At 37.0% G+C, this 26,942-nt stretch overlaps 3 protein-coding genes across 20 annotated transcripts; 2 read left to right on the forward strand and 1 right to left on the reverse strand.

The window, feature by feature from the left end:
* The first annotated feature begins 1,059 nt into the window (after positions 1-1,059).
* LOC120110990 (uncharacterized) lies at positions 1,060-16,976 on the forward strand. 17 transcript variants are annotated; one of them, XM_089924464.1, is made up of 7 exons: positions 1,060-1,126; positions 5,208-5,545; positions 7,364-7,505; positions 12,016-12,080; positions 13,849-13,946; positions 14,553-14,667; positions 14,815-15,269. In XM_089924464.1, the coding sequence occupies exons 3-6, from the start codon at positions 7,412-7,414 to the stop codon at positions 14,635-14,637; spliced, it is 342 nt and encodes a 113-aa protein (XP_089780590.1). In that variant the 5' UTR covers positions 1,060-1,126; positions 5,208-5,545; positions 7,364-7,411; the 3' UTR covers positions 14,638-14,667; positions 14,815-15,269. The 17 variants fall into 17 exon arrangements, 4 of the variants coding, with proteins under 4 accessions (XP_089780590.1, XP_089780589.1, XP_089780588.1 ...); XM_089924463.1 differs by having other exon boundaries at positions 1,065-1,126; positions 4,119-5,545; XR_016396022.1 differs by lacking the exon at positions 1,060-1,126 and having other exon boundaries at positions 3,488-7,505; positions 14,815-14,991; positions 15,264-16,976.
* Positions 16,977-20,469: 3,493 nt separating this feature from the next.
* Positions 20,470-22,054, forward strand: LOC103697363 (growth-regulating factor 1-like). Of its 2 annotated transcripts, XM_039127775.2 has the most exons (4): positions 20,472-20,802; positions 20,917-21,295; positions 21,450-21,802; positions 21,907-22,054. In XM_039127775.2, the coding sequence occupies exons 1-4, from the start codon at positions 20,610-20,612 to the stop codon at positions 21,912-21,914; spliced, it is 933 nt and encodes a 310-aa protein (XP_038983703.2). In that variant the 5' UTR covers positions 20,472-20,609; the 3' UTR covers positions 21,915-22,054. The 2 variants fall into 2 exon arrangements, with proteins under 2 accessions (XP_038983702.2, XP_038983703.2); XM_039127774.2 differs by having other exon boundaries at positions 20,470-20,802; positions 21,450-22,054.
* A 781-nt stretch (positions 22,055-22,835) lies between these two features.
* Positions 22,836-23,987, reverse strand: LOC149753226 (uncharacterized). The gene is made up of 4 exons (XM_089924082.1): positions 23,842-23,987; positions 23,602-23,608; positions 23,270-23,416; positions 22,836-23,119 (listed from the first exon to the last, which is right to left on the reverse strand). Exons 1-4 carry the CDS (start codon positions 23,985-23,987, stop codon positions 23,012-23,014), a joined length of 408 nt encoding a protein of 135 aa, XP_089780208.1. The 3' UTR covers positions 22,836-23,011.
* Positions 23,988-26,942: the final 2,955 nt, after the last annotated feature.

Below are 26,942 nucleotides of genomic sequence, written 5' to 3' on the forward strand. Positions count from 1 at the left end.
AGACTTTGATAATTTAGAAAATTTGCACCTTGCAATTTTGGTAGTATCCACTTGTCAAATGATTTATAACTCCATGCAAAGCAAGGCATCCTAAGACTAGAGGTAAAGGTACATTATTTCACTTGATGTTACATATGAATCTCATAGCACCTGACAATCTAAGTTTGCACATTTTGCTCACAAAGTTCATGTTCGCAATTTCAGTTACCATTTATTAAATTTGAGGCTCAAGACCAATCACACAGGGCGTCACCAATGAAGACAATTAGAATTTAGGTTTTGAGGAGGGTAGAGATGAAGGGATGATGGGATGGATTGGAAGGTGCGAGCCTCGGGAGTCACTGCCAACGAACTTAAAATTACATTAATTATAAATATTAATTATGCTAGAATATATATAAAAATATATAAATAAATTTATTTATTTAAATATATAAATATAAATTAAATTATTAGGATAATTGGTGATTTCAATATGATATTAGAGAAGAGATTCTGAGTTGGGGACATTTTAACCTTATTATTAAAAATTTAACATGTTGGGCTCAACAATGTAAAGATGAACGATATAAGTATTTCTTCTGCCAAAAAAATCTGTTTCTTCTTTATTCATGTTATTTCTTCCTCTTCTTCTTACTTCCTCTCGTGGCCTTCGCTTGAGAAAGACTGCAGGCGCCACCAAGATGGTCGCTCAGTTAGAACGGAGCGTTTGCTTCCAACCAAGTGGTTCCAGGTTCAAAATGCGTGGGCGTCGATTAAATTCACCGGATGCCCCACGCCTCGACACGGGGTCTGGAAGCGCTACTGGTCGGCTGGTAGCTTGGGTGGTGCCAGGTGTGATGTACTTACACGGAGGGTCGGGTCGGGTAACCGAGCCGACCCACTGGTGGGAAGGGTATGAGTAAAATAGGTCGGGGTGCCCAACACACGACTCGATCTACTCGCATCGAACATTCTCCTGGCAGGGTGGGGGCTAGTGGTCGGGGCTACTACGAGGGGGTGGGCTTGTCCCTTCCTCCCCCTTCCCTTTTTTTATTAGCAAAAAAAAAAAAAAAAAAAAAAAAGACTGCAGGCAAAATCTTGGTGTTCTCTGTGCTCTCTCCCTTCGATTCATCGCAATTCGCAAGTAAGCATTTCTCGTTTCCTATTTCCAATACCAAATTTTAACCTCATTTTCTTGAATTTTTCTCTTTCTCGGATTGAATCTTATTGGATGGGATCAAGATCTTTTTTACGTTCTTGGTCAGGCGGTTCTGACATTCTTTGATGGAAATCTTTTTGCGTGGCGGCTTTTGTATTCCGCTTCTTCTAAAGTTCTACCTTTGGTCCATGAATGTTTTCAAGAATTGCGAAAAGATGAGAACTTTTGATGTTTTGGAAGCCGTTTTTGCGTTCAAAACAGTTGATTACGAAGCGATGATTCTTATAATCTGTGATTGAAGTGATTCTTGTAATCTGTGATTGAAGTGATTCTTGGGACGAAGGATTTGTCAAAACTATCCTAATTGAGTTGTTGATAGCGAGACTTTTGTGAGTACGTCTTCTTGATGCATGTTTAGAGATTATTACTCGATCACATTCTTATCGTGGTGTTCTTGAAATTTTGTTACCCTGGGTGTTTGATAAAAAGTTGCAAAAGAATCTTTATCGTCTTCTGCTCACCATGGTGGTTTTGAAACGTCAAAACTTCCATTATTTTTTGCACCAACCGAGTTCATGGTTTTTCATTTAGACATATTTACAAGATCCAAGCATTTAATTCCAAAGATACTTGTAGTTAAGATGGAAGTATTAATGCATTGAGGGGGACTTTGGTTGTGCTTCTGCAGATGAATACATTGTGATGTGGGTAGGAGAGAATTTTTCATTCTAATTTTAGGGATTTTTGGGTATATACAATATGATTTGTGGCCATGATAAGTGAAAGGCCAGAGAAAATCGAGTAATGGTCCCAAAGAGGTCACATTGCTTTCCCTGGCAATCAAAGGCTTTCTAGATGGTGGTGCCTATAAGGAAGTGGTCTTTTGTTAGGAGGCTTACCCTTTGACCTATGTATAAACAAAGAATCCTTTTGATTTTATGGCAATGCACTCCTTGGATGACTTAAATTTGCTTTCGACACAAACTTATCTTCACAGAATAGCCTTTCTAGAAAAGCTGGGAGATTGTCCTGCAAGAACTCTTCTCAACCAAAACAGTCTTAATGAAACTAAGCAGATTTTCTTTGTCCGCCTCAACGACGAGAAAAAATGAGAGAAGGTGATGGATAGGTGGAGGAACTGTCATACCTCCGAAGAATTAGAATTAGGGAAAATATAAAAAAAATTCTCTGGCCTTCTTACGTATTAATATAGACAATAAAAAAAAATATCGAAATCAAAATAAAAAGAAATAAATAGAAAATAGAGAATAGAAGTTATTTCTATATCTATCGATAACCCCCATTTTTTTATTTTACTATGAATCCCCGTTTGTTGGATGGATCGAATTAGTTAGAGTCGCAAACTCCTAATAAAATTTTTGATTTTCATAATAAACTCCTTATTAGATTAGAAAGATAGAAAGAAATAAGGATGGGAGAAGAATATTAAAATATATTAATAAAGCGAATTATCATACATATTAGGGAGCTGGGGAAGGGCGACGATGGAAATGAGGGGGAAGCTGTCGTAGAAGCTTTGCCCCTTGCTTTACAGAAATTGTTATGAACTTCTGTTTTGACATCCAAGAGTTGAGAATCTTCATCCAACTCTTAAACAAGGCTCAATTGAGTCATTACCAGTAACTCAACAATAATGGTACCGCTAACAGGCCTCAGAAATAGAATTTCCAACAATACCCCTAAATAAGTAATCTTATTTGATCATTTCACTCTCATACCAGTTCCTGCACATCCATTTTATTACATGTGACAGGTTAAAAGACAAGAGTAGTGGAAATAATTTACCTTCGCTGTATCAAGTGCCAGAGACATATACTTGCATAAATAGTAATCAATGAATAGAGGCTCGAAACCATGTCAAGGATGACAGATCAAACAATTATATGCATAAAACACAGGCTGGACAATATCAAAATACAAAATTTAGTCTGTCTAGATTATGTCATGCAATATTAATTTAGGACGCTAGGTAGTTAACTCTTTCATTTAAATCTGTTTGTCTAACATCTATTTGACTCATCATGAGCCATCGTCAATACCTACTTTCCTGTCCTCCCCAGTTCTGCTCTTGTGGGCCTGGACATCACTAAGACGCTAATTTCCTCAGTCAGCCACATTACTTACTACAGATTGGCATTCATGTGTAATCCTTATTTTTGTTTACAATATCGTAGCTAGGTGATGCTTTCTCGGGAGTTTACTTAACACTTCTCAGTGATGGTTGTACATCTTTTTTGTTGGGTTCAGGTGAAGTTATTGCCTTCTTGTTACAATCTGTTGTAATACATGGTTTACCGGATGCTACTTCTGGTGGTGTTCACCAGATTTCAAGTTTTTTATGTAGATTTTATATTTTTTCACCTTTATCTTTTGTTCTCAAACTGTGATAACCAGACATCAAAAGTCAAAACAGATACATTGCCTACTTCCAATCTTGTTTGTAATCAATCTATGCTCCTGGAGTTTGAAAATAGATGGTGCACAAATCTCCAGAGTACATTAAGTATCGTCACTAGTATGTCACAGTTTCTTTCTTTTGGAAAAGAGAGATGGGAGTTCGACTCTTGTTCTATCCATTTTCAGCAGTCTCATTCATTCTCTCATGTAATCCAATTGACTAGTCATCCCTTTAGCTGTTGGACTCCATTCTCCGTTTACGCTTCAAAACTACACGTCCACTTCATTGAGTAGTGAGTCGTTGTGACGCAAGTGGAGCTTCGGAACTTGCATCCACTCCACTAACACACCACTTCACTGGTTTAACAAAAACTAGAAACTAGACCCCCTACCTACTGTCTACAGCTTTCAGTTCACAACTCTCCCGAGGCTAGCTCTTGGCTCACTAGAAAGATCTCTTTTTAGGGGGTTAAGGTATGTCTCTGGCCGGTATTTCACCTAAAAAAAGAGAAAGTTCTTCTTTTTTTTCTTATTTATACTTTTTTTTGTCTATGTCCAGCATTGACTGTTCTGGCACCTCATCAATTATCAAATGAAGGGTTCATTCTATTTTATTTGGTACCCAATTCGTAGCTGAATCGGACACAACCTATTTTCTGGGGGAAATGGGCGCCTTGCTCCACATTTTGTATAAGGCTTCCGTGGCAACGTTTGGAGCAGCGATATCTGAGCCGGAATTCCTTTGGAATGAGCCACGTCATATGATCCTTTTTATACGGCACTTCATTTCTTCTAGCCGGCGGGGCGGAGGTGGGATTGCCGGCATGGCAGCAGCTGTGGGCCCTCACAGATGCGCAGGCTGGTAGATGCGCCCGGCGCGAGTCACGTCATTGATCGATTGGCTGCAGCATGGCTCTGCTGCTTCATCGACGACTGGATCGAAATCGGGATCGACAGCACAACTGCTGCTGCATTAAGGTCGAAGATGGCTTTTTAGAACGAGAAGCTGCTCGGCACCTCATTGCTGGATGTCCGGGCTGGCTGCAGCACCTGAGGCACATGTGTTGAGGTCTTAGCTTATTTACTACTGAAATCTAATGACTAGGGTTTCGAAATTCAAACAGAATCACTCTATACTGTTTTAAAATCTTTATGACAATTTACAGATTGCATAATTGCCAGTAAAGCCTCGTGTGCTGTGTCAGGAAATGCATATTGAGAATGTTTCAAGACCAAACTAAATTCAGAAGGCTTTTTGTTGTGGATGAAATGATGCCGACACCTCAAAGGAGCCATTTTTAAGTCCCGTGATGTTGCATGTAGAGTCTTAGACATACTGCATCTGCTCATTCTGATCTTTTGACTTTTTGAACCAGAGACATTATTTATTACAGTTTCTAGTTGAAGGTTTTGTATTTTTATTGAGATATATTACATTAATTTGCTCATTCTGATCCGTTTTCTCAATTTTCAAGCCATACTGCTGGTTGGCAAATCATTTTCTATATCTTATATCCGTTTTGGTTCTGTTTCATTTGAGCAATTTTTAGTTCAGTGTCTCCCCCTGGAATGAATTACTCGGCTGATTTGTCACAACTTATTATACATTCCAAACATTCTCATGATGCTTTTTTTCTTTATGGTTCAGTAGGAAATATATTGTTCATATGGTAAGCAGCATGGACAAGAGTGATGATTCTGGAAGCCTTCCCTGGCCAGGATGCATCCTTTTTCAAACAAGCAACTGAAGATGTTGCCAAAGCTGTTGCTACTGTAGCTTTAGCTGCAGCTATTCGTTCACCACGACTATCTGTAGTTTTTTCTTCCACAGATGAATATAGCAGTCAACTTGAGAAACAGCAACATCATGTTACAAGAGTATTAGAGGGTCTTTCACCTTCACCCTGAGTGAAAAGAGGAGATTATAATCCAGAAATACTAACCAGCCAAAAACTCCAATGGGCAAGGTTTCAGTTGCAGTTCTTGGTATGATCCCTTTCTTTCATTCCGCGTTACATTTATCTTGCTCAAATCTACCTCAGATGTCCCACATAAGAAAAAATTTCATTGGGAATTTTACTGTTACTAAAATTTTTCTGAGGAGTGGGGTTCAATAAACCTGAAAATAGATGTGAAAAACTGTGCTGCTTCTCCATACTGTTTTTATTTTTTATTTTTTTTACATGAGTAAGTGTGTAAGTGCATTAATAAGTTTACATAAATATTTTCTCTATTTGTTGTCTGAATTAATTTATTGGCAGATTCTCAGCAATTGTCCAGGATTCGAATCTTTGCCCTTAGCGGAATTGCTCCCACATGCCAAACTTGTGATTGGAATAACATTACTTGGAACAACTAGTTTGGCTAAAAATTAACAATGAAGAGCAGTTGGGGATCACTCGTTGATCACGATTATGCTTATGGAAGCAACTTACCATGGTTAAGATCAAGGCAAAGTTAAACGAAATTAAAAAGTTGGTTGTCTGTACTTGGAACTTTATAAGATAGTCCGAATGCCGTTGTTTGTTGATGACTTTTCTTGTTAATAATAGCATAATACGATTGGAAAGAGTTGATATAAAGTCTACATCTTTTAGTCATCCAGCACGTAAATGCTGGAATTATATGTTCAGTGGAAATTAAGGTTGAAAAATGTTAACAGATGGGGGAAAAAAAGAATTCTAAACTTAAGACAATGAGTGCTTTTGTCAAGTCTTTTCCCCAGAAATTAGAAGGTCCGTTATAAACTTCTTTGTATTAGACTCCAAAAAAATATGCATTTGAAAAAAAATACTCTTGATGGGCTCTCCAACATCCAGAAACACCAGACTTCCAACGTGTAACTCAGTGCTAAAACTGCACATAAATGCCTAGCCAGTGGTAATTTCTTGCTAGTCAAATACAAAAAAAATGGTAGTTGAACATGGAGGTACAAAAGGTGATCAATGATAATAGGTTCTACTTAAAGGAGTGGAATGAACAAATGACATGGAAGACATTTAGATATATAATATATTCTTTACAACCAAACAACAAGGTCAAAATGTGTCTTATGATAATTTGTAAACAACAAGGTAAACATATGGTAATTTGAGCTCAAAAGGAAGTGGATTAGAAACCTATAAGTTAATTAAGAAAAGGGAGAAGAAAACTAGTGAGGATATCAAATCAGATGCATTAAGACTGTGAAGGATTTTATTTTAGTAGAAGATGATGTATTTGTCAAAAAAAGATGGAAATGCTATTTTCATAAATTGTTGAATAAGGAATTTATCAGCATAATTTTGCAGGAGCTTATAGAAGATTCAAATGGGACCCATTGACAGTTTGGCAGTTCATATAGGCATAGGAATGTTAAATACAATTTTAAAATTGATGTAAGATGAAACGCCAATTGAGCTTTAGGAAATAATGGAAGAAATTGTGGTTAGCAAGCTTATTCATTTAGATATCAGTAATACAAAAAATGCCAAATGATGGTTAAAGTATTGTCTTAAAATCAGTATAAAAATTTGTACCAACTTTTGAATCTATGCAACATAATGTGAGACAAATGATGAAACCTGTTTAATAATGTTAATGACAAATATTTATGTTCAACCTTTGGGCAAAAGATTGGAGATTGGTTCCACCATCCAACTTTAACGCTTGAGAGGAGGATCAACTATGGAAAAACTTTCTCACAACCGATAGACTGACTTGTATTTTGAATATTAACAGGTCATCTGGATTTGTTCCAGCCATAGCATAATTAAAAATAGTTTCTTGAGTCTGTCTAACATTGTAGATTGTGCGAGATCATAGGTCTGTCAAAGAACCATCAAGGCTATTTGAGAACCATGAGGCACTTCAATGTCAAATACTGAAGGGAAAAAAAGGACCAATGAAGTCAAGAAGAATACTAAATTATCAACAAGTGCAAGTTGGACGGAATCTTCAACTGCAGGTCCTTACCAACATCCATAATAATGAAAATGAGATACTTGAATCTGTTATATTTAGTTTTGCATTAATTTGGCACCATCACCTCTTTCTTGATAATAAATATATCCTTTGTGCATGTTGGCAAAGATTTTAGATCAGTTTTCAATCCTTTTGCAACTTATTGCATGCATGTTGCTGGTTTTTTATATGACACTGCTGATGATACCTTGGACAGTCAACAGTGTCATATACTCATTTTTCCTCAAAAAGTATATGACACTGTTGATTCTCCATGGCATCTTCAACTGAAAAACAAACTTCCTTACATGTAGGCTGCATTCTTATTATTTCCTACTTGCAGGTTCTATTTGTATATCCTCCAGAAAAAGAGCTGCCACTCAAATATAAAGATGTTCTTTCTTTCCGTTTTCCTGGAGGCGTGGAGGTTTAATATGTTGATTTTTGCTGCCGTATAGTTATTTGAGCAAGATCTTATATTGCCATCGCGTTTAATAAGACAAAAATCATGCACACACACATATGGTTGTGCGGACTATGCTTACATGTGCAATTTTGTTGTATGCACATGTGGTGCATCGCTGGATAGTAATCAAAACATTGTTGAAAAACTGCAAGAAAATCTTCCTATCACTTTGGAAGAACTTTGATGCATTCCCTGATGTCTGTTAACTTGCTGCTATCTTGTTGATCTCTGTGTTTCATGGGTTAGGTTATGTCAAATAAAAAGTCAGTTTGAAACATGTAATAATCAACATGCAACCTGTTCGGATGAGCTTTAATTTTCTCAACTCAGTTCTGTAAATACTCTGTTACAATACCTGAAAGTACATAAGCTTGGATCCGTCTATCATAATTTTGAGGCATTTCGGAAGTATGATGCTTGTAGCTAGATCAAATGCGAGGATACATTGAGTTGAATTATATTCCCAGCCAGTAGTCAGTGTTGAAGTCATGCAAGTTCTGAACCAGAAGCAGTGTATTTTACAATCGATGTGACCAACAGGTGCCAGAAAAAGTGCTTGAAAGTCATAGCTGCTATGGGAAGTTTTAACAGATTAAGTTCAAGCGCACAGATCAAAAATCCCTGATGCATTCTTGTAGGCAAAAGCAACAGAGTTCTAGAATATTCTACGAACATAGTGCTTAGAGAAGTTAATAATTTCCCAGGTTAGTGTCATGTGGATAAAGGCGCAAGAGTTGGAGTTATACACATTTTCAAATATTCGATTTGTCAAAAGGAAGAAACGAGAAATGAGAAAATCTGAAAAAAAATGATCATGTTAAATTTCTATTTATTTTTATAATATATAGAATACACTATTATAATATTTTGTTAGATCTGCTATAATTGCTTGGGCATGCTTTGTCTATTAAAAAAAAGAAAAGTATTTATGGTGTTTCATGTTATTATATTTCATAGAGTTGAAAAATCAATAACTAATTGATTTGTATTGGCATAACGATTTCACAATTGATTTCAGGTAAGTTTATGCAATTTGTTTGATATAGATGCCAAAAATGTGCAAAGTTAGTAAATTGGTATGGCTTTTGTAGGCCTTAGAAAATGCTCATAAGCTATGATCTAAGTGTTGTTGTAGTGGGTGCGCTGGCCAGTGGATGACTGCAAAATATTTTGGTAACACATGCCTTTATGTGTGACAAAAATTCAGGTTTAGGTTGAACTGAGGTTGAAAAAAGCCTATAATTATAATTGCCCATCTGACCCTGACTTGAAGATGAGTGCTCTCCTTTTATGACTTCCCTAGAGCCTCCGGTAGCATAGCCAAGACGAAGACGAGTTCTTTGCCCTTGCAGGGATGGAGCGATTGAGGTATTGAAAATCCAAAATAAGGTCACGGTGAGACGAGCCATATATCATTATAATAGATGTCAAGTGGAAGTATAGTGATGTATACAGCTGATGCATCCTAATGGACTGAGTGATTTGAACCTTGTTCCTACACAACCTAATCAATTCAATCATGCACTCGCAATCTTTTTTCATTGTTCAACTGTTTAACAATACATAGAAAACCATCTATATATCTATCCAAATGATGGAAGGGCAGAGGCCTTTAGCGTCTTCCAGTCAAGAATTGAGGCCTCGCAATCACTAGCCAATATGCTTTTCATTCATGCCTTTCTTCATTCATGGTTTGATATTTTGGTATCCTAGGCATGGAGGAGCCACACCAATCCATCTCGATTTGGTGGTAAAAATCTTATGTAGCGACGATACTATAAGGGAGGTCTTGTAGAAAAATAGCTCGATGCCAGAATGATAAAAAGCTTAACACCTATTATTTAAATTTTTAAATATTTTTAAATAGAAAAAAATTCAAAAATGCAAATGTCATTTTATTCAAAACCTCAATTATCATTTCTCTATATTCTCACCTCGGAACTCACTATTTTTATTGAAAGAAACATGGTTCTACATCTTCCTAACCCAAATAGCTAAGAAGAGGAAAGGTTCCTTTTTGAGAATACTCCTAGGAACAGTTTCAGTGAAGGTGGGGTGGGGCTTGTAGCTCAAAGGATTAAAGCATGTGGCTACGAACCATGGTATTGGGGATTTAAATCCCTCCTTGCACACAAACCTTCTAAAAAGAGGACCTTTCCTTTACCTTTGGAGGTAGAAAAATCTCATGTCATTTTATATTTCCTTAGGAATTTGCTGTTGATCAAATTACAGACATAAGAGAGTGATAATCAAGTTAAGCAATACTTTGTACATATTTTAGAAAAACATTTTTTTTTCAAATTATTTACTATTTCACCCTGATTTTTTTAAAAGAAAGAGTGATAGGTTTGCATGCTTTTATTTTCTCCCACAAATCTAAAATAAATTGAGATTTCACATAATTTTAGGATCTGAAATTTATTTAAACCGTGCCTATGTTAAAATTCAACATCATAAAAACTCTGCAGAGCAATAGATATTGGGAACAATTTTGTTCTCATGAAGCCAATCATTTCTGCAATGCTAAGCCCAAACGGACGATAAAATGACTGTCAGAACAAAGATAAATGGAAAAAGCGGCAGTACTCGTTATTTATGAAAACTGATAACACCCTCTTCTCCTTCTTTTATAGCTACAGACATAATAAGATGTGGCAAACAGGACTCTTTATAGGCACCTATAAATTTTCTCCTAAGATTGTAATGAGAATTAAAATCAAACAAGACACCTTCAAATATTTCCTAGCGTAGTATAAGATGTCCTGAAAATGCGAAATTAGTATCTCCGTAAAACCTGGTACATCAAAATTGTTTGAGTGCTATGATTTTCTCAGGGGTCAATGATTACATGAATGGAGCTCTGAGAGAGACTTTGAAAATAGTTTCTGTTGGCAGAAGCAGCTTTTATGTGAACAAATGGTGAAGAAGGTTTCATAAATTGATCAAAAATGGGTTTTAAACATGGTTTCAAAAACCACAGGAATGGACAGTATGAGCCATACAGTGGCGTCCAAGTGCAAAACTGGTACCATTATAGGTGCTGGAACACTGAAACAGTTGTACTGGTGCATATCAGTCTGTATTGCCAGTATTGTACCAACATATTGTTCAATATTGATGGTTTTCATTTTTTTTGGAAGCTACCAGTTTCGGTATATACTATCAATACCGGTACCATACCTTTACGATGGAAAAATGGTACGGCACTGATATTTAAAAACTTGATTTTAACTATGACAGGTATTTCAAATTTCTATTATGGTCATGAACCTCCAGGTCAAGACAATGAAAGGTTGATGGTTCTACCATCTATGAAATAAAAGAAAAAAGAAAAAAAGAAAAAGAACCTCCAAGACAATAGTCTATCCAAAATATGCAGTTTACTTGTTTCAAAATAAATTTTTGAATATGAGAAAGATTTTAGACTAAAGGAATACCATATTTTTGTAAATTCTGTAACTTTTAATCTTTAAAAGATGATCTACTAGCAACATGTCCTCCATTTACGGTTTATATGTATAACTTGATTACTTATGATCTCGGATAAGAGTGCCATGAACAGGTACTTGTCTAAATGTCATATCATCCCTTGGAATTACTTTTTGATGGACCCAAACTAATGGTTGTATCCATACCCACATCATGTTGTGTCGATGCAGTCACTTTAAACTGGATGTTGTGGGTGAAGGAGTCTCTACTTATGTGAAACTTGTTGCTTGCACTATCTGTTTGAAATAAATGATGAAGTGCTGTTTATTTGTTTTGTCCCTTAATATATGACTGTGTGGCATTTCCATGATGCATTGGCATGAAGGATTAAATTTTTTATCTTAAACTTTGCTTTCTAGTACAGCTATTTAGTCATTTTCTCTTTTTTTTCATTCTTTTAATATCTATTCCAATTTCTCAAAGCATGATAATTTCAGTCTTAAAAAAGGTTGATAGATGCTGAGTTTATTTATCTCAGTCTATGTAATTAATACTTCATTCTGCATCTATAGGCTCTGAACCTTTTTTTCCCCTTCTTCATTCTCTTGGTGCTATATAGGTATTGCCACCTCTGAAGAGAGTTTTATTGATTCATTCCCAAGTCATGCCAGTCCTATTATTAAGGTATTTACATTGCACATTGCCACAGCCACTTTTCTTTGGAGCAAATGGATGTGACCTTTTTCTCATTTCTAAAACCAATTAAAAGGTATTGCTTTTTGGATATCTATGATATTACCATGCCTCATTGATTTGATTGAAAAGATTTTTATTGGATATATTTAATTGTCAGGCCTTCATTTTTTTTTAACCACATTTTGTCATTTTAAATCATTCAATCAATTTTTTATTAATTGTCTACTCCACCTGATCGAAAAAGCCTAGGTCCATAAATAGTATGCAATAATCCTATTCTATTAGACTATTAGTCATAATAAATCAGTCAGCTTTGAACCCTGAACTTAGTAGATAAGAGAAGAATTTGAATTTGCAAATATGGATGTCCTGGCTTATCGTATACTATATATGTGTATCCTGACATTTCTGTTGTCCATTCTTCCATTGACACGGTTTAATTTCCTAGATTCTAATTGAATTCAATCTATAACTCTGTTATGTAAATACATAAATTGAAATAGAGAGGATGTGAAATTGTCAATAATGATCCATGCATGAAAATGAAAATACATATTCTACGATAGTAGTCATGGAAAAATTTTGTGAGAGAGGAGGGGCGGGGGGTGTATTTGGAAGGCGATTAGAGGGTGGTACTGTGATGATAGGGGTCCTTAGAGTACCACTGCGGAACTGAATCATCGATGGTGGTCCAAGTTTTTGTTATGCCTGTAGGTTTTTGGGGTGTTCCTGAGATATTGGATGGACAAGTGATAAAAATAGAATGCAGAAAGTTGTATGCTTGGGAGGTCATGATATTTATGAGTATTCCTTCAATTTCTGGTTTTCTAATGGGCTTGCTGCATACTATTGAGGCGATGAAAAGGGAGAGTGGAGTGAATTTTCTTAATTTTGCTTGCTAAAGAAATTGTCCTATGAGGAGCTGCACAGTGTGTCTCTTGTTTCCTCTTTCATAGGCTGCGATGTTTAAAAGAGATTAGAACATTAAAATGGTGGAAGTTGAGGCCTAATGATCCTGGTCTCTTCATGACTTGTAGGTTGTTAGACTGATGGTATGCGAACTTAAAAGAATTTTTGATTGCTATCCAACTGCATGCTTATGTGGAGGCGTTTAATTTGGGCTGGGTCCTTGTCATTGAACTCTAACTGGAAGAGTGCAATGACTTGTGTGATTTATGTATCACAAAAAAGACTGAGCCGTAAAATTCCCTTACACTGTTGCCTTAATATCCCATCTAGTGCCAGTGCTACTTCATCGATGGACTTGTGTGTGGTTAAAGTACAGATAGAAGTTATGTAGTTGTCTATTGTGCAGGGTCATTTAGACTGACCTGATGATGTGGGATGTAATCCGCAAGATAATTGTTGAAGGCCTATAAAAAGGAAAAAGCATAGAAATTCTGCAGCTCCTCATACTTTTTTCGCCACATGGTTTCAACTTGCAAGTCTACATGCAGTATCCTGTGTTCTTGCACTAGACAATTCATAAATCTCATGTTTTCATGTTCATAGATGAGTCCGAGCACTTTTATATTCTGTTTAAGCTATGTTGCTGCACAGTTGCCTATATATGATGAGACCCCACTGAAAGATCACCGACATGTTGATTTTATTACCTTTATCTATCATTTCTTGCTTAGATTATGAAGTACGAAGGACTCATTTGTTTGCTGCTGTTTCTGCTAACCTGTATTGTAAAAGATAATTTCTCAATTAGTTTCTATTTCTAACTTTTTTCTTGTTCATGTTGGAGCAGCTCTTTGTGGCACTCAGCTCTTCTCTGTGCATACTGACCTTGTTATCTCTTTCTATCAATAAGATTAGTGCTGCCGTGGGAGGCTCTGGTGGATCAAGGTACTCATAATTAAGGTCATGGAAGCAATCTATGTAGTCTTTTTTTTTTTTAAAGACTTTTCAAAAACTTATAGATTGTGTTTCCAGCCACCTTGACAGCAAGTTCTCCTTTATTTATTTGCTGGTGCCTGCTGAGATGTAAAAATTAGCTTAATTGTAAGTCAAATACTGTGGTGAAGGTTGAATTGAAAAAAAAATGTTAATCCAACAAAGAAGGAAATTTATGTCTCTCATTCCAAACGATGCTTACATTAAATTTAACTATTCACTGTTACAAATGTGGTATGACTTAACAGCTCCTTGGGCATTCAAGTCAATTAGAATTTTATAGTCTTAAAATTATATATATATATATATATATATATATATATATATATATATATATATATATATATATATATATATTTGAAAGAAAAAGAATAACAGTTTATGATGTAGTTTTTCTGTTTTTGAGGGAATATGATGTAATTTTTATTTGCTGACTGTTTTCAATTTAAGGGTTAATGTCACCTCAGAATTTTGAGAAGAGCTTCATATTGGTTCTCAACAGAAACAAATATTCTTGGAGATTCAACGTTTCTATGTTTTTTTTTTTTGATGGAAAAGGGAAGCACCCTGTATTTTATTAAGGAGAAGTTTAAAATGGATATCCAAGGATGGATATTTACAAGAGTGTGGCTACGTTGGCTGAGATCAAGAGGACTTCAGCTAGTAGTTAGAAGTAAGTTTGTCCTTTTCTTCTTATCTTTCTCTTTGTAGGGTACAAAACTGAGACGTAGTGTGCATGGATTTCTCAGCTTCTCAATCTAGGTTTAGGCAATTATTTTTACTGGTTTCTCGTCTGAAGACACACATTCTTTCTTTCCAGATACACCAGCTTTTCCCTGCTATCAGACAGTCGCCGGCTGTTGGTGTTTCCTTCTTCATCACATTTGTCCTCCAAGAGGTCCATAAAATTTCCAACTCTTTTGGGGGCTGAGGGCCAAGATAGATTAGATGATATCTGTTGCCAGATTAGTTTGGAGAAGGCGCATGTCAAGAAGAGGTGATCGGTCTTCTCCTCTTCTTCTCCACATAGGATGCAGAATTCTATAGTCCTCCATTTCCTTCATATTTTCGGCAGTTAAAATCTTGTTGTTGTATAATAACCAGTTAAAAACCTTTACCTTTTCCGGAAGTGGCATCTTCCAATTCACTGTTGCGAAGCTTGAAGTGATCCCTCCATGGCTGTAAATTTTGTAGTAGTTGCTGATAGAGAATTTCCTGGGGTTTCCCCATTAGCATTATATTTTATCTTCCTTGTCATTTATATGACAGTTCATTTAGGAGCCTGGATATGATTTGGAGTTCCTCGAAACCTCTCTGATTTGGTGTCATAGTAAGATCTAGTTCCATCACTGATGATCTGAAAATTTGTGCCATCGGGTTTTTGCTGATATGGCGAAAAGAGCTGGGAAGACTTCTTTTAGAAGTTTCTCTGTAAGCCATCTATCATGCCAAAAAGCTACTAGACTTCGTTTCTGACTTGGAAATTTATACTGCTAAAGAACCATTTCTGAACTGAGATAATGTTCTTCCAGGTTGGGAAGGCTTTTCCCAAAAGCTGTTGAGGCTGTTGGCTTGGTGTTGCATCTGAGAAGTCGGACTTAAGAATCAAAGTTCTGCATGGTCTCTGCGGTTCCATGTAGAGTCTCCACCACCATTTCATAAGCAGGCATCTATTAAATAATTTTAGATCAATTACACCCAGACTTCCTAGTTGTTTTGGTCTGTAGATTTTTGACCAGCTAACTAAACAATGGCCTCCTACGCATGTAAGTATTCCTTTCAATTATTCGAATAACTTTGTTTGGGAGCATCATAGAAGGCATCCAATAGGTGGGGATGGCACCTAGGACGGCATTTACAAGGGCCAATCTTCCGGCCATGGTCAGTAGCTTTCCTCTCCACCTCGCTAACTTCCTTTCAAATTTTTTCGTCTAAAAATTTCCAATCTCTTTCTTTTGGTCTCTTATAATGGAGTGAATATCCTAAATAAGATAATGGCAAACTCCCCCTGCTGCAGCTCATCAAGCTTGCAAACCAATTGCTTGTTTTTTTATCTAATCCAATCCCAACCATTGAGCTCTTTCAGAAGTTAATTCTCAGGCCAGTCAGTAGCTCAAATGAGTATAATAAGAACTTGAGGTTTGATGCATGTTTTCTGTTGGCGTGACATAGAATCAATGTATCATCAGCAAACTGTTGTGCAAGACTCAGCAAGAGTATGTATCACCTGTGTTTCCTTTGGCTCCGATTCCTTTAATCTAACAGTCAATGTATCATCAGCAAGCTGTTGTGCAAGAGTATGTATCACCTGTGTTTCCTTTGGCTCCGATTCCTTTTATCAATCTGCTTGATTCGGCCCCTCTCAGTATTCTCTCGAGAACATACTGTTGCAAGAATGAATAATAGAGGCGAGAGTGGGTCTCCTTTTTTGAGATCTCTGCAAACTCGTATCCACTTTGAAGGCTCTCCATTTATGATGATAGCGATCTTGCTTGTGTGGAGGATGCCGCTGATCCAAGAGATCCACCTTGGTCCAAAATTTCCCGCTTTTAGAGTGAAAGGAGGAATCCCCAGTCAAAATCGTCTGGCTTTCAGCAAGTCAGATGCCTGCAGATGATAACATTAAGCAAACGCATTTTAGCCATGTGTTTATGGGTGCAAAATTTTTGTAGCTTATCCATATGTTTCCTCATTTCTTCAGAATTTCTTTTCATGGGTTTGGGCATCATTAGTTGTTTATTCTTTTCATGCACTCTTACATGAAAAATTATTATCTGTGACTCCTGAGAGAGGGAGAGGGAAGAAGGAAGCATAATTTGCTAACTTTTTCTTTTCGGAAGCAGTAATGAAGCTAATAATCATCTATTCAATAGATTTTCTTTCTAATGCTTTTCTTTCTTTTTTACATAAAAGCAGCTTGTTGTGGACTCTAAGCTTCCGTATAAATTAAGAATTTTTTCCATTGACCAAAAAAGATTACTTCATCCTAGGCTTGTGGTCAAGGAACACAAAGAAATAGCTTCATGAAAGCAATCCCTTTTCTCTCTTTTATCATCTATATATTTGTCTATACCATTGAATCATCAATGAAAGCAACTCCCCTTTCCTTTCTTCCTTGTCTCTCTTGTCGAGTTACAGATTGATTAAAGAAGTCAGGTTCGCATCCTGCTCAAAGGTTTGTAATGCCAATAAACACTGACACTTCAGAAAGGGGCCTCCCATGTTTGTTTGCTTGTCTCTTCTTTAAGGATGCTCTAGTTTTATTGTACTGATTTGCTTTGTCATTATAGATATCTTGGGAACATATCGATCAGAAAATTTATTTCTCCCCATGGAATCACAAGATAAAATTTGTCAATACATGGTATAGCTGTGAGCTAATTAAATCTTCGCTATGGCCCAGTTAGCTGATTTGGAGAGGAGACAAGAAGGTTGAATCAGGCTGCTTGTAAAACCTCACTACGTTTATATGGTATCTTCGGATGCCATAGAACTCGACATGGAATTTTTCAGCTTTGGATGTTGATAACTAGAATACAAACATTGTCATGCTCAAGTAAAATTAGTATGTATTGGATGCAGACATTGACATCATCAGAGGGTGGTACATCACCATTCCCACGCGCTCATGCATGAAATGGTGTGCGTGTTTTCTTGAGAAATTTCTCTATGATTTTTTTTTTTTTTTTTTTTTTTTTTTTTTTTTTTTTTTTTTTTTTTTTTGTGGAAGTGCTCTTACGCATGATTTTTGTCCCTGCCCATCATTTATATATCATATATTCCAAACATCGCACCGCTTGGATCAGACGGCTTAAAGTACGTTGAAATCAATCCCAACTTAGACTGGGGGCATATGAATGATATGACCCATCCTTCGACCCAGTTCTGCATTAGATCGGCCTTATCAGAAGGTGATGCAGCAGCTGACCGCAGGAGAAAGAAAGATGTCGCTCTGTTGTTACGCGTCAGCCTTCTCATCTTTGCTTCAACTTCTTGATGACATCGATGAGGATGCCTACGTTCACATCAAACCAAAAGAATTTATGATGGTGACTCTGCTTTAAAGGGAGAGATTCTGTTGCCTGAGGTTTTCAAGTGGCGAGATAATTGGTTGTCTCGCTTGAAGATTTAGTATCAAGATGAACTAAGTTCTTTTTTTTTTTTTTGAGGGAACATGAAGTCAGATCTCAAGTTATCTCAATTTTTTTTTTAAAAAAAATATGAGACAAAAATTAAAATATTTTCAGATATTGAATGTATACAAAAGCCGAGCTTAATGTATGGTCTCATTATTTATTTGTTAAATTACATGCTTAATGTGATACATTAGGGATGGAAATAACTCATTTTAGCCATTGTCTTGGAATATATTGATTTATGCGTCAGGTGAGAGTGAGACAGCAAAGACCAAGATTCCAGAATACTGTGACGTCGGTTGCCAAAACAAAAGTAGAGATTTTGTTACTTAAAGGTTTAGATAATTGGTTCTTTAGTCGATGATTGATATGAGTTGAAATCCCAATTTCTCTCTGTTGACATCAAAGATGGAAAAGTTTCAGAAAAAAATGAAGATGTATTTCAAAATTTCTAAAAATATATAGAAGATGAGTTATCGAAATAGTGACGATCAAACATTATTAATTTATTGTTTTATTGTTAAACAATTTATAATAAAGTAGAGATGAAAATAGGGCTTCAAATAAGCAGATTGGGTTGAATGGAGGATTGGCTTGACCAAAATTAGTCCATATTTGGATTGAGCTAAGAAATTGAACCAAAACCCCCGTTCATTTTCCGGTTGCGTTAGGTTCAGGATTTATGGTATCAATCCATCCGATATTTCTTATGGCCCTAACATTCACATATATCTAAAACGTACATTAATAAATTACTGAAGTGTATTACAAACTCGTTATACAAGAAAATAGCAAGTAAATAATGTTTAAGCATCAATAAAAGTCCACTTCATATATGATTTGCTAGAAATGATACTTAATTAGTTTTCGATTAGTTGGAGTTGGTTTTAGTGCACCAGATCCAATACACGCACAAAATGGGTCATATTTTTTTTTACATCTAAACCAAATCTAACTTGTTTTCAGATTGGTTTCAGATCGAGAATGGGTCAATCCGATCCATTTGTAGTTCTATATTAAAATATCCCATATGAACCAATATTTTAAAATATTTTGATTTATGATTAATAAGAAATACAAGATCTTAATATATCAGATTGGTGGCTCATACATTTCTAGTGTGAATACATCCCAAAAAATTCAAAAGATAACAAATCATGGAACGCTTTAGGCAGCTTCCCCTCACCAACCCATAGGGTTTTCCGAAGTGGTCAGCCACATATGAGGCCACCTAATTTTTATTGGCTTCTCTATATATATATGCCTGACTTGAAAAGTGATGTTTCCATCTACCATAGCCCAAATATTCCGAAGCAAGAGGTGGCATCCAACTATACTGCCGGTGCTCTCTTGGTTCTAGCCAATCGCCGTTGCCAAGCCATCCTCGATCTGAACTGCGCTTGTTCATAGAATACATTGGGCGGGCTTGATACATACCAATCCCAGCCGTCCTCACCTCCGCCAATCACCGTTGCTTTTCAATGGTACGATCAAGCAACAATAGCTTTCCCTCTATAAAGGGTAAAAAAAAAAAAAAAGAAAAAAGGTAGAATCCCTTGCGCCTCTTTTCACCTTTAAGCTACATCTTAGTCTTAGATGATAGGTTTATTTTCACTTTTATCACTAGAAGGATATCTCCCATAGAGTCCAAAATTCAAGAAAGAAAAGGAAGAAGGGAGCTGGCTTCAGGTGAAGCAAAGAAAGGTAAAATTCTAAAAAGCAGCGGAAAGTGGGAAGCAACAGTAAGAGTACAGCGTACTCAAAGGCTTCTTCCCTCCGGTCTCTCTCGCACACCCCCTCTCCCCGCATTCTTTCACGTTACCTACCCCCAGTTCCTGTTCTTTTCGGCCTCGAAGCAGCCCTTCTGCTTATGGGTTTCTGCAAAAGGTGGCAGGGAGTCAGAAACGACAGCCACAAAAGGCAGCACGGGACAGCCGCTGGTCCGCTTCAGAAGTGAAGGCGAGCTCAGCCTCTGCACCCCCTGACCCACCTGCTCCTGCCGCTGCCCCTGCTCTCAGTCATAATAATAAGAACAGCCCACTGGCCCCAGGTGGCAGCAGCATCAGCTGCACCACTGACACCCATAGTTATAAAAATAAAACAAAGAGCTTCGCCCTGTAGCAAATGCAATTAACTACGAACCCAACCCACTTATTAACACACACACGCACACACACTCTCTCTCTCTCTCGACTCAACAGTCTCTTGATCCATCCATGCAACCGCACACGGAAGATTCTGCAGTCGCCTTCTCTCTGCCCCTTGACTGAATGACACTTCCTATGAAAACAAAACAACACTATTTTATTATCGGCATCATAAAAGACAAAGATATGAAAGGCAGTTAACATGATGCTGTTGCCTCTGCCCTCTGTCTTCATTGGAACTTTTTGTTCTTTCTTCCCTTCTCCTCCTTGGAGCTCAGGGTTGTTTTAAGTGCTGGACTTGCGAGGCTAAACAAAACCAGTTAAGCAGTGGGATGATGATGATTGGTGGGAGTGGAAGCAGAAGCAGATATCCCTTCACAGAATCTCAATGGCAAGAGCTGGAGCAGCAGGCCCTCATCTTCAAATACTTGGCCAGGGGCATCCCCATACCTAATGATCTCATCCTTCCCATCAGGAGAAGCCTCCTGTTGGATTCCCCCACACTTGGTTTTCCTCATCCTCCGAGTAAGCTGCTTTCCTCTTATCTTCGAGTTGCTTCCTTTGGTTTTTAATCCTCTCTCTATATATTGATTTTTATGGTCGAAAGGAGGAGGTTCTCATCTGAATTTTGAGTGGCAGTTGGGTGGGGGTGCTTCCAGATGGGTTATGGGAGGAAAATAGAGGACCCAGAGCCAGGGAGGTGCAGGAGAACTGATGGAAAGAAGTGGAGGTGCTCCAAAGAGGCCTACCCGGACTCCAAGTATTGTGAGAGGCATATGCACAGAGGCAAGAGAAGTTCAAGAAAGCATGTGGAGTTGTCTCTAGCCTCCAATCCAACATCTTCGCACCTTTCCTCTCCATATTCCCCTCTTCTTTCCTTGTCACCGCCTGAGGCCCACCATGTTCCTTTCCCCTGTTCATCCTCTTCAGGTTCTCCTAGTATTGGGTTTTCAACCCAGAATAGCATTCCCTATTCTCATCTAGACACTGCATGCCTCTCAGCTGATACCAGCAACAGGTATGCATACAAAGAGCTCTCTCTCTCTCTCTCTCTCTCTCTCTCTATCTATCTATCTCTCTCTGTGTGTGTGTGTGTGTGTGTGTGTGTTTTGCGTGTTTATAGGTTGTGGTTTTTTTCAACTGTATAACTGACCAAAAATATTGAAAAGCAGGGAGTTTTATGGACTCAAGAAGGATGTAAATGAATACAATTTCTTCTCAGAAGCCTATGGGGCTGAAAGGGAGGGGAAATTTAGGCCACTGGGGTTGACCTCCAAGAATGAGCTTCGACAGAGCTCGGATCATAATATGATTACTAACTCTAACTTGGCCGTTGCTTTGGCTTCTGAGGATATCAAGGTTGTGGGGTTGGAGGACTCCCAGAAGCCGAAACCTTTCCACTGTTTCTTTGATGAGTGGCCACAGAGAGGCAAGGGACCATGCATAAGTATGGAGGAGGACAGGTCGAAACAAGCATCGTACTCGAATACCCAGCTCTCAATTTCCAGTTCTCTCTATCACAATGGTTTGATGCTCTAATACCTAGTTCCAACATCCAATACGTTTGTGATTCATTGTTCCGGTATTCCTTCTCCTTTTGTTTTAAATCTGATTTTTTTTTGGTTGCAGATGGTTGAATTATGATGATGAGCTTACTATTCTAAGAGAAGTGATCAAAGTTCCATGGAACACTATCAAATTGCTGTCCATATGTTTGTGCTCTCCTTCCTCCTCTCCTTCTCTTCCCCTGGTGTGTTTCAATAAATAACAAGCAGTCTTCGAGGTCAAGAACTGTTTTGTTTTGCTGTGGTGATGGATGTTCTGGGGTACTCTATGCTCTATTTCTGTACCACCGCTGGTGGATATACCCCAAAGAGAATTGGGATTTGGGAATGCTAGCTATATCTCTCCACTAATTAGCTTCAGCTTTGGCTGCAATGCTTTAAAGACTGCTAAAGAAGAATAACGGAACTATTTCCAACCACCATGTACAGTTGGAAAAAGAGTTCATATCAGTATTTGCAACCAAATTTAGTCACTTGCTCAGGGGGTCTTTGGCACTTTTTCGGATGTCTTTCCCACTTTTTCACTTGCAATTACCTTGCTAAGCGACAAGCACTTCTCGTACATAATACATTGGCGTTTGGCAGTCACATAATGCAAAATTACTTTTTTGCAAGTCACTAATTTTTATTAGATATCTTTCTGATGGCTGCCAAAAGACAGGGACTGAGACATAAATTCCGCAATACTGCATTCAGTAATTTATTAACCTGAGCTGACACTCAGTGCACTGCCTGTTCTTTCTCGGAAGGCCCCTGCGTTTCACTTTGCACTAATTGCACTCTCCTGAGTATAGCAGGTATTTTGTAGTTTTGTGCAATGGAATTATGGAAATCATCCATCACAGGATTCTTTTTTTTTAATTAAAAAAAGGTCTACATCTCGAGAAGGTTTGATGCTATCTGATTCAGTAAACACATTGGGTGTTGAATGCCAGTAATCTACGTTTAATCTTACTAAGAGGCAAAAAAAAAAAAAAAAAAGAAGTATTCTCTACATGATTTTCTCCTTTCAACTATACCTGCAAGACCTCTCGAGAGAGTTGGGTGTGTTGAGCTTGGGCCGATCCATCTCAGCCGAGCACTGAATGTTGCTATGGAAGTTGGACTTCACCAATCCCCCGACCAAATGGACGCCTGACCGTAAACTGAAGCTAAGGGTCAATGGTCTTCTAGCTGCTGCTAAGGCTCGACCCAGCACCATAGAGTGGGACCTTGTTCCCCGTCACCACCACAACGAGGTCCCTCCGGCTTTCCTTGGACTGGTGGAAGTCGTCCATCTGTGGAGAAAATCATACGTAAAGAAGGAAGGGATTTGCCAAATCAGTTATGAATCAAGAATGGCTCGATGAGTTTGATCGAATTATGAGAAGATTGAGATGGAAGGAGGTGCTCACTTTCCCACTAGTCAATCAGAGTTTGAGGTAGGTTAGATCTAGCGACGTTGACGTCACAAGAACACCAAAGGAAGGGCTGTGATATGTGAGATTCACGGTGGAATTCAGCGTTGCCTTCATGGTTGGCACGGAAGGATTGTCTATTCCGGCTTGGATGAAGAAGTCCTCAGATGCAGTACTCTATCAAGAGAAGAGAATAAACCATGCATGAATTCCCATCGGAAGACAACGATTTTATTACACTAAACATCTACCTGGTTATCCGCAAGATTTCTTAAAAACATGGAAAATTATAAAATTTGATATCCTGTAAAACATATTCTATAGAAGAAAAAGGAGAAGATCTGTTCTCTGAAAAAACCTACCTGAGGGCTGAGAGAAGAACATACAAGATTTGACAAAACCAAACAAGCAATTTCATGAAGTGTGTATATTTTAGCTTTTGTATAAAATCTGTTTTATTTAGAATTCGACAACCAAACAACTCCAAAAAAGTGTGATCTAGTTTTAAATTTGAGCTGAGGATGAAGAACTCACATGCATGGTGATCTTAGGCTTGCAACCCAAAGAATCAGAACAACTAAGAAGAGGAGGACAATAATAACCAAGATAAATAGACAAAAATGGAGAACACAAGGGCACAAGGAGATCCCTCAGCATCCTCCTCATTCATTTCCTCCTCCGTTGCCTCAAGTTCCTTCATTGGTTTTCCACCCTTGCTGTGGCAGCGACTCGATCCATTGGGTTCCATCGCTAGGGGAGATCTTACTTGGGCTGGACTCTGTGGAGACCGAGAGCCGGCCTGAAGACAACTCCAGGAAGTGACGCCCGAGTGCTGATGACTCTGGCTGGCTTGGGAAGGCCATGAGTTGTGAGGAGACAAGCGCATGCTCGTCATCCTCATGTTGGTCTCGGCGTGCATCATATGCCATTGCTCCATGTCTCTCTTAGCATGCATCATGTGTCTTTGATCTCCTTGTCTGAGACTGCTTGTTCTCTTCTTTCTGTCTCTGTATTCCTTAACCTTGGAAAATCTCTTAAAAATCTAGGCTTTAGACCAGAGAGAGGTTGATATTTGTCATTGCAAGGAAATACAAGGGTTTTTTTTTCTTTATTTTCTTTGCCATGAAACGACGTGTGACAGCTCCAAATGGTAAGCTTTAATTCGCTTGATGCAGCGGTGGCGGACGAGAAACACAGCCGAGTGCGAACCTCGCTCCAAATGGATATGGGATAGCATGGCAAAAAGATTCTCTTTCCCACGCAATAACAAATAGGACTGGCAATGGGATATAGGATTGCATCGGATCAAAACTTTATTAATTTAAATTTAATTTTTTTGTTAAATAAGTTAAAATTTTACATTTAAATTTGACCTATTAATTAATCAGATAATCTAATCCGTTCGTATAATTTATTTATTAAATAAGTTAAATAAATTAAACAGAATTTTAATAAATTAAATTGGTTTAAACATGTTAAAATGGATTGGATTAAATAGGTCAAAAACAAATTAAGCATGTTCAAACAAATTAAATGGGTCGGGCTATGATCTGGTCCAATTATTCAATGAATTAAACGGGTCAAAGATTTACTCCTAAACCTAATCTATATAATAAATAGTTTTAGGTCGCTTGACCTATTTACGATTCAAATTTATTTATGTCAAACCCAAATATGCTTAAAATGGATAGTTCGCGGGTCGGGTCGACAGGTCAAATTGCCACCTTTAATAACAAATTGTTTAAAAGAGTATATGGATTTTCTCATCCAGTGTCTCTTTCTTATTTTACTATTCTTTAGTTTCTTATTTTTTGAATAAATTTTAATTAATATACCAATCGATTGTAAATATATCAATAAAAATTTAAAAATAAAATATTAAACAAATTAGAAAGAATATCTAAAGTAGCAATCTGCAATGTAGTTTATGTTTGATTGGCCATATATATCATCATTTAGTCTGGTATTAATTTCTTTGTACGTATGTATCAACTTATATGTCAGAAATTAACCTCTAGTTTCTCACAATCTCATCTCAAAAGCTAAAGATTGATTTTTCAAGTTAGTGAGCTAGAGGATAGCAATTTAGTAACCGTCAAAAAAAAATGAGAAGCATTTAGAATGTTTTCAAGCCTTCCCATCCCCTAGTTTTTAAAGAATAAAATGATATACAGATATTATGCATATTGGCTTATGACGGGAAATAGCAGGCAACGAAAGTTAGATATCTGAATTACTTGATTAATTATTCCATACTTCCAATGTTCGCATAATAAAATATAATTTTCAAGCACATATGAACATTTATAAATAAATTAATCACTTGGAAAATAGATAGATTGAACAAAAAAATGTTAATCTGGTTGGATAATAGCAATGATTGTGGGATAGCAGTTTCATAAAGGCGATTACTCTTGCCTAATACTAAATAGTTGCGAAATTGATTCAGCAAGTGCACTTCGCAATACTAAATAATGGCGTTTTTTTCTTGAAAAAAGAGAAAGAAAGAAAGAAAGAGAAGAAGAAGAATAAGAATAACTATACTTCAAAGGCCATACCAACGCCATTTAGTCGTTTCATTTGTTTCCACTGATCAAAAAAGCCCAACGGATCTTGGGCCAAGCCACAATAATGATGGGCCGTTCCATGCCAAGGACGCGAGGGTACCTTCTTTGCAGGGCCTGAGACCTCTTTGTTAGGAGCCATGATAAAATCAACATAAGTTGGAGGGGAAAGGTGAACTATATAGGCTATACTATAATTGTTGCATGGTACTACATGTAAGGTCCTGTGTTATTTGAGATCTAAAAAGATGTTCTTAATCTATTATTTTAAAGGTAATTTTTTTCAGAAACCAAAGTAACCCTAAGTGATCTTATAAAATCTTATATTAATTTTAAAATTACCTGGCTTTATTTTTGACATATGGTTTTTTTCTGAGCTATACATGCAAGAGATGTGGACCGGCGATCAAATTCATGGGCAAATTCTTAAAACTAATTAAAGATAAATTTTCCGACCATATCCATTTAAAAGTTTTGCACATCAAAATTTGATTCATGAGAAATTAATATATGTATTTGGAGATAATTTCAGAAGGCTAGTATGAGGACATGATGCCTTTTGCAATCAATTAGATAAAAACGAGTAAGAGATTTGGTTGGCCCACAAAGTTTTGCACAGGAGCACCACGATTTATGTGAACTTCATTTTCAGGCATGTGAACATTGCCAGCTAAATATTAAAAATGGAAAAACTGCCATACACATAAAAAAATAAAGGCAAAATCAAAAATCAGATAGCGGATTAATAGAAGGATATGAAGTTACTTACTTGAATTGCCTACCTAAGTTTTCTCCACATTTTAATATCTAGATTCATGTTGCCCATTTCATATTCTTGTTCCATAAACAAGAATAGTACCCATATGATGCACGAAGAGATATTGAAATATAAATATAAATTTATAAAATGGAATAATAAATAAGTTTTTAAAAATAAAATTCTAAATAAATTAAAAGTGGAATTTATTTAATAATTATGACCATTTTGGCTCCAACATCTGACTAATAAAAACATCGACACTCTCCAAAAATAATTAATCGTTTTCTAAAATAATTGTAATTTTATTTTTTTTCTCTACGTGAATGGACTCTAAACAGCCAATATTTTTTTCCTATGATAATTAAGAAAATTTGAATTT

The sequence above is a fragment of the Phoenix dactylifera genome, chromosome 7 (genome assembly GCF_051530095.1).
Source record: "Phoenix dactylifera cultivar Ajwa chromosome 7, Ajwa_hap1_PhDact_Kaust_v1.1, whole genome shotgun sequence".
In the NCBI taxonomy this organism is placed as follows: domain Eukaryota; kingdom Viridiplantae; phylum Streptophyta; class Magnoliopsida; order Arecales; family Arecaceae; genus Phoenix; species Phoenix dactylifera.

Bases quoted from the DNA above. Each gene is read 5' to 3' on its own strand.
- LOC149753226 (XM_089924082.1), bottom strand. From the start codon at position 23,987: ATGGAACCCAATGGATCGAGTCGCTGCCACAGCAAGGGTGGAAAACCA. The intron at 23,120-23,269 runs ACCTACCTCAAA...TTTTCTCCACAG, and splicing joins CGTCAACGTCGCTAGATCTA to ATGGACGACTTCCACCAGTC.
- LOC103697363 (XM_039127774.2), top strand. From the start codon at position 20,610: ATGATGATGATTGGTGGGAGTGGAAGCAGAAGCAGATATCCCTTCACA. The intron at 20,803-20,916 runs GTAAGCTGCTTT...TTTGAGTGGCAG, and splicing joins TGGTTTTCCTCATCCTCCGA to TTGGGTGGGGGTGCTTCCAG. The intron at 21,296-21,449 runs GTATGCATACAA...ATTGAAAAGCAG, and splicing joins TCAGCTGATACCAGCAACAG to GGAGTTTTATGGACTCAAGA.
- LOC120110990 (XM_089924464.1), top strand. From the start codon at position 7,412: ATGTCAAATACTGAAGGGAAAAAAAGGACCAATGAAGTCAAGAAGAAT. The intron at 7,506-12,015 runs GTCCTTACCAAC...GGTGCTATATAG, and splicing joins GACGGAATCTTCAACTGCAG to GTATTGCCACCTCTGAAGAG. The intron at 12,081-13,848 runs GTATTTACATTG...ATGTTGGAGCAG, and splicing joins ATGCCAGTCCTATTATTAAG to CTCTTTGTGGCACTCAGCTC.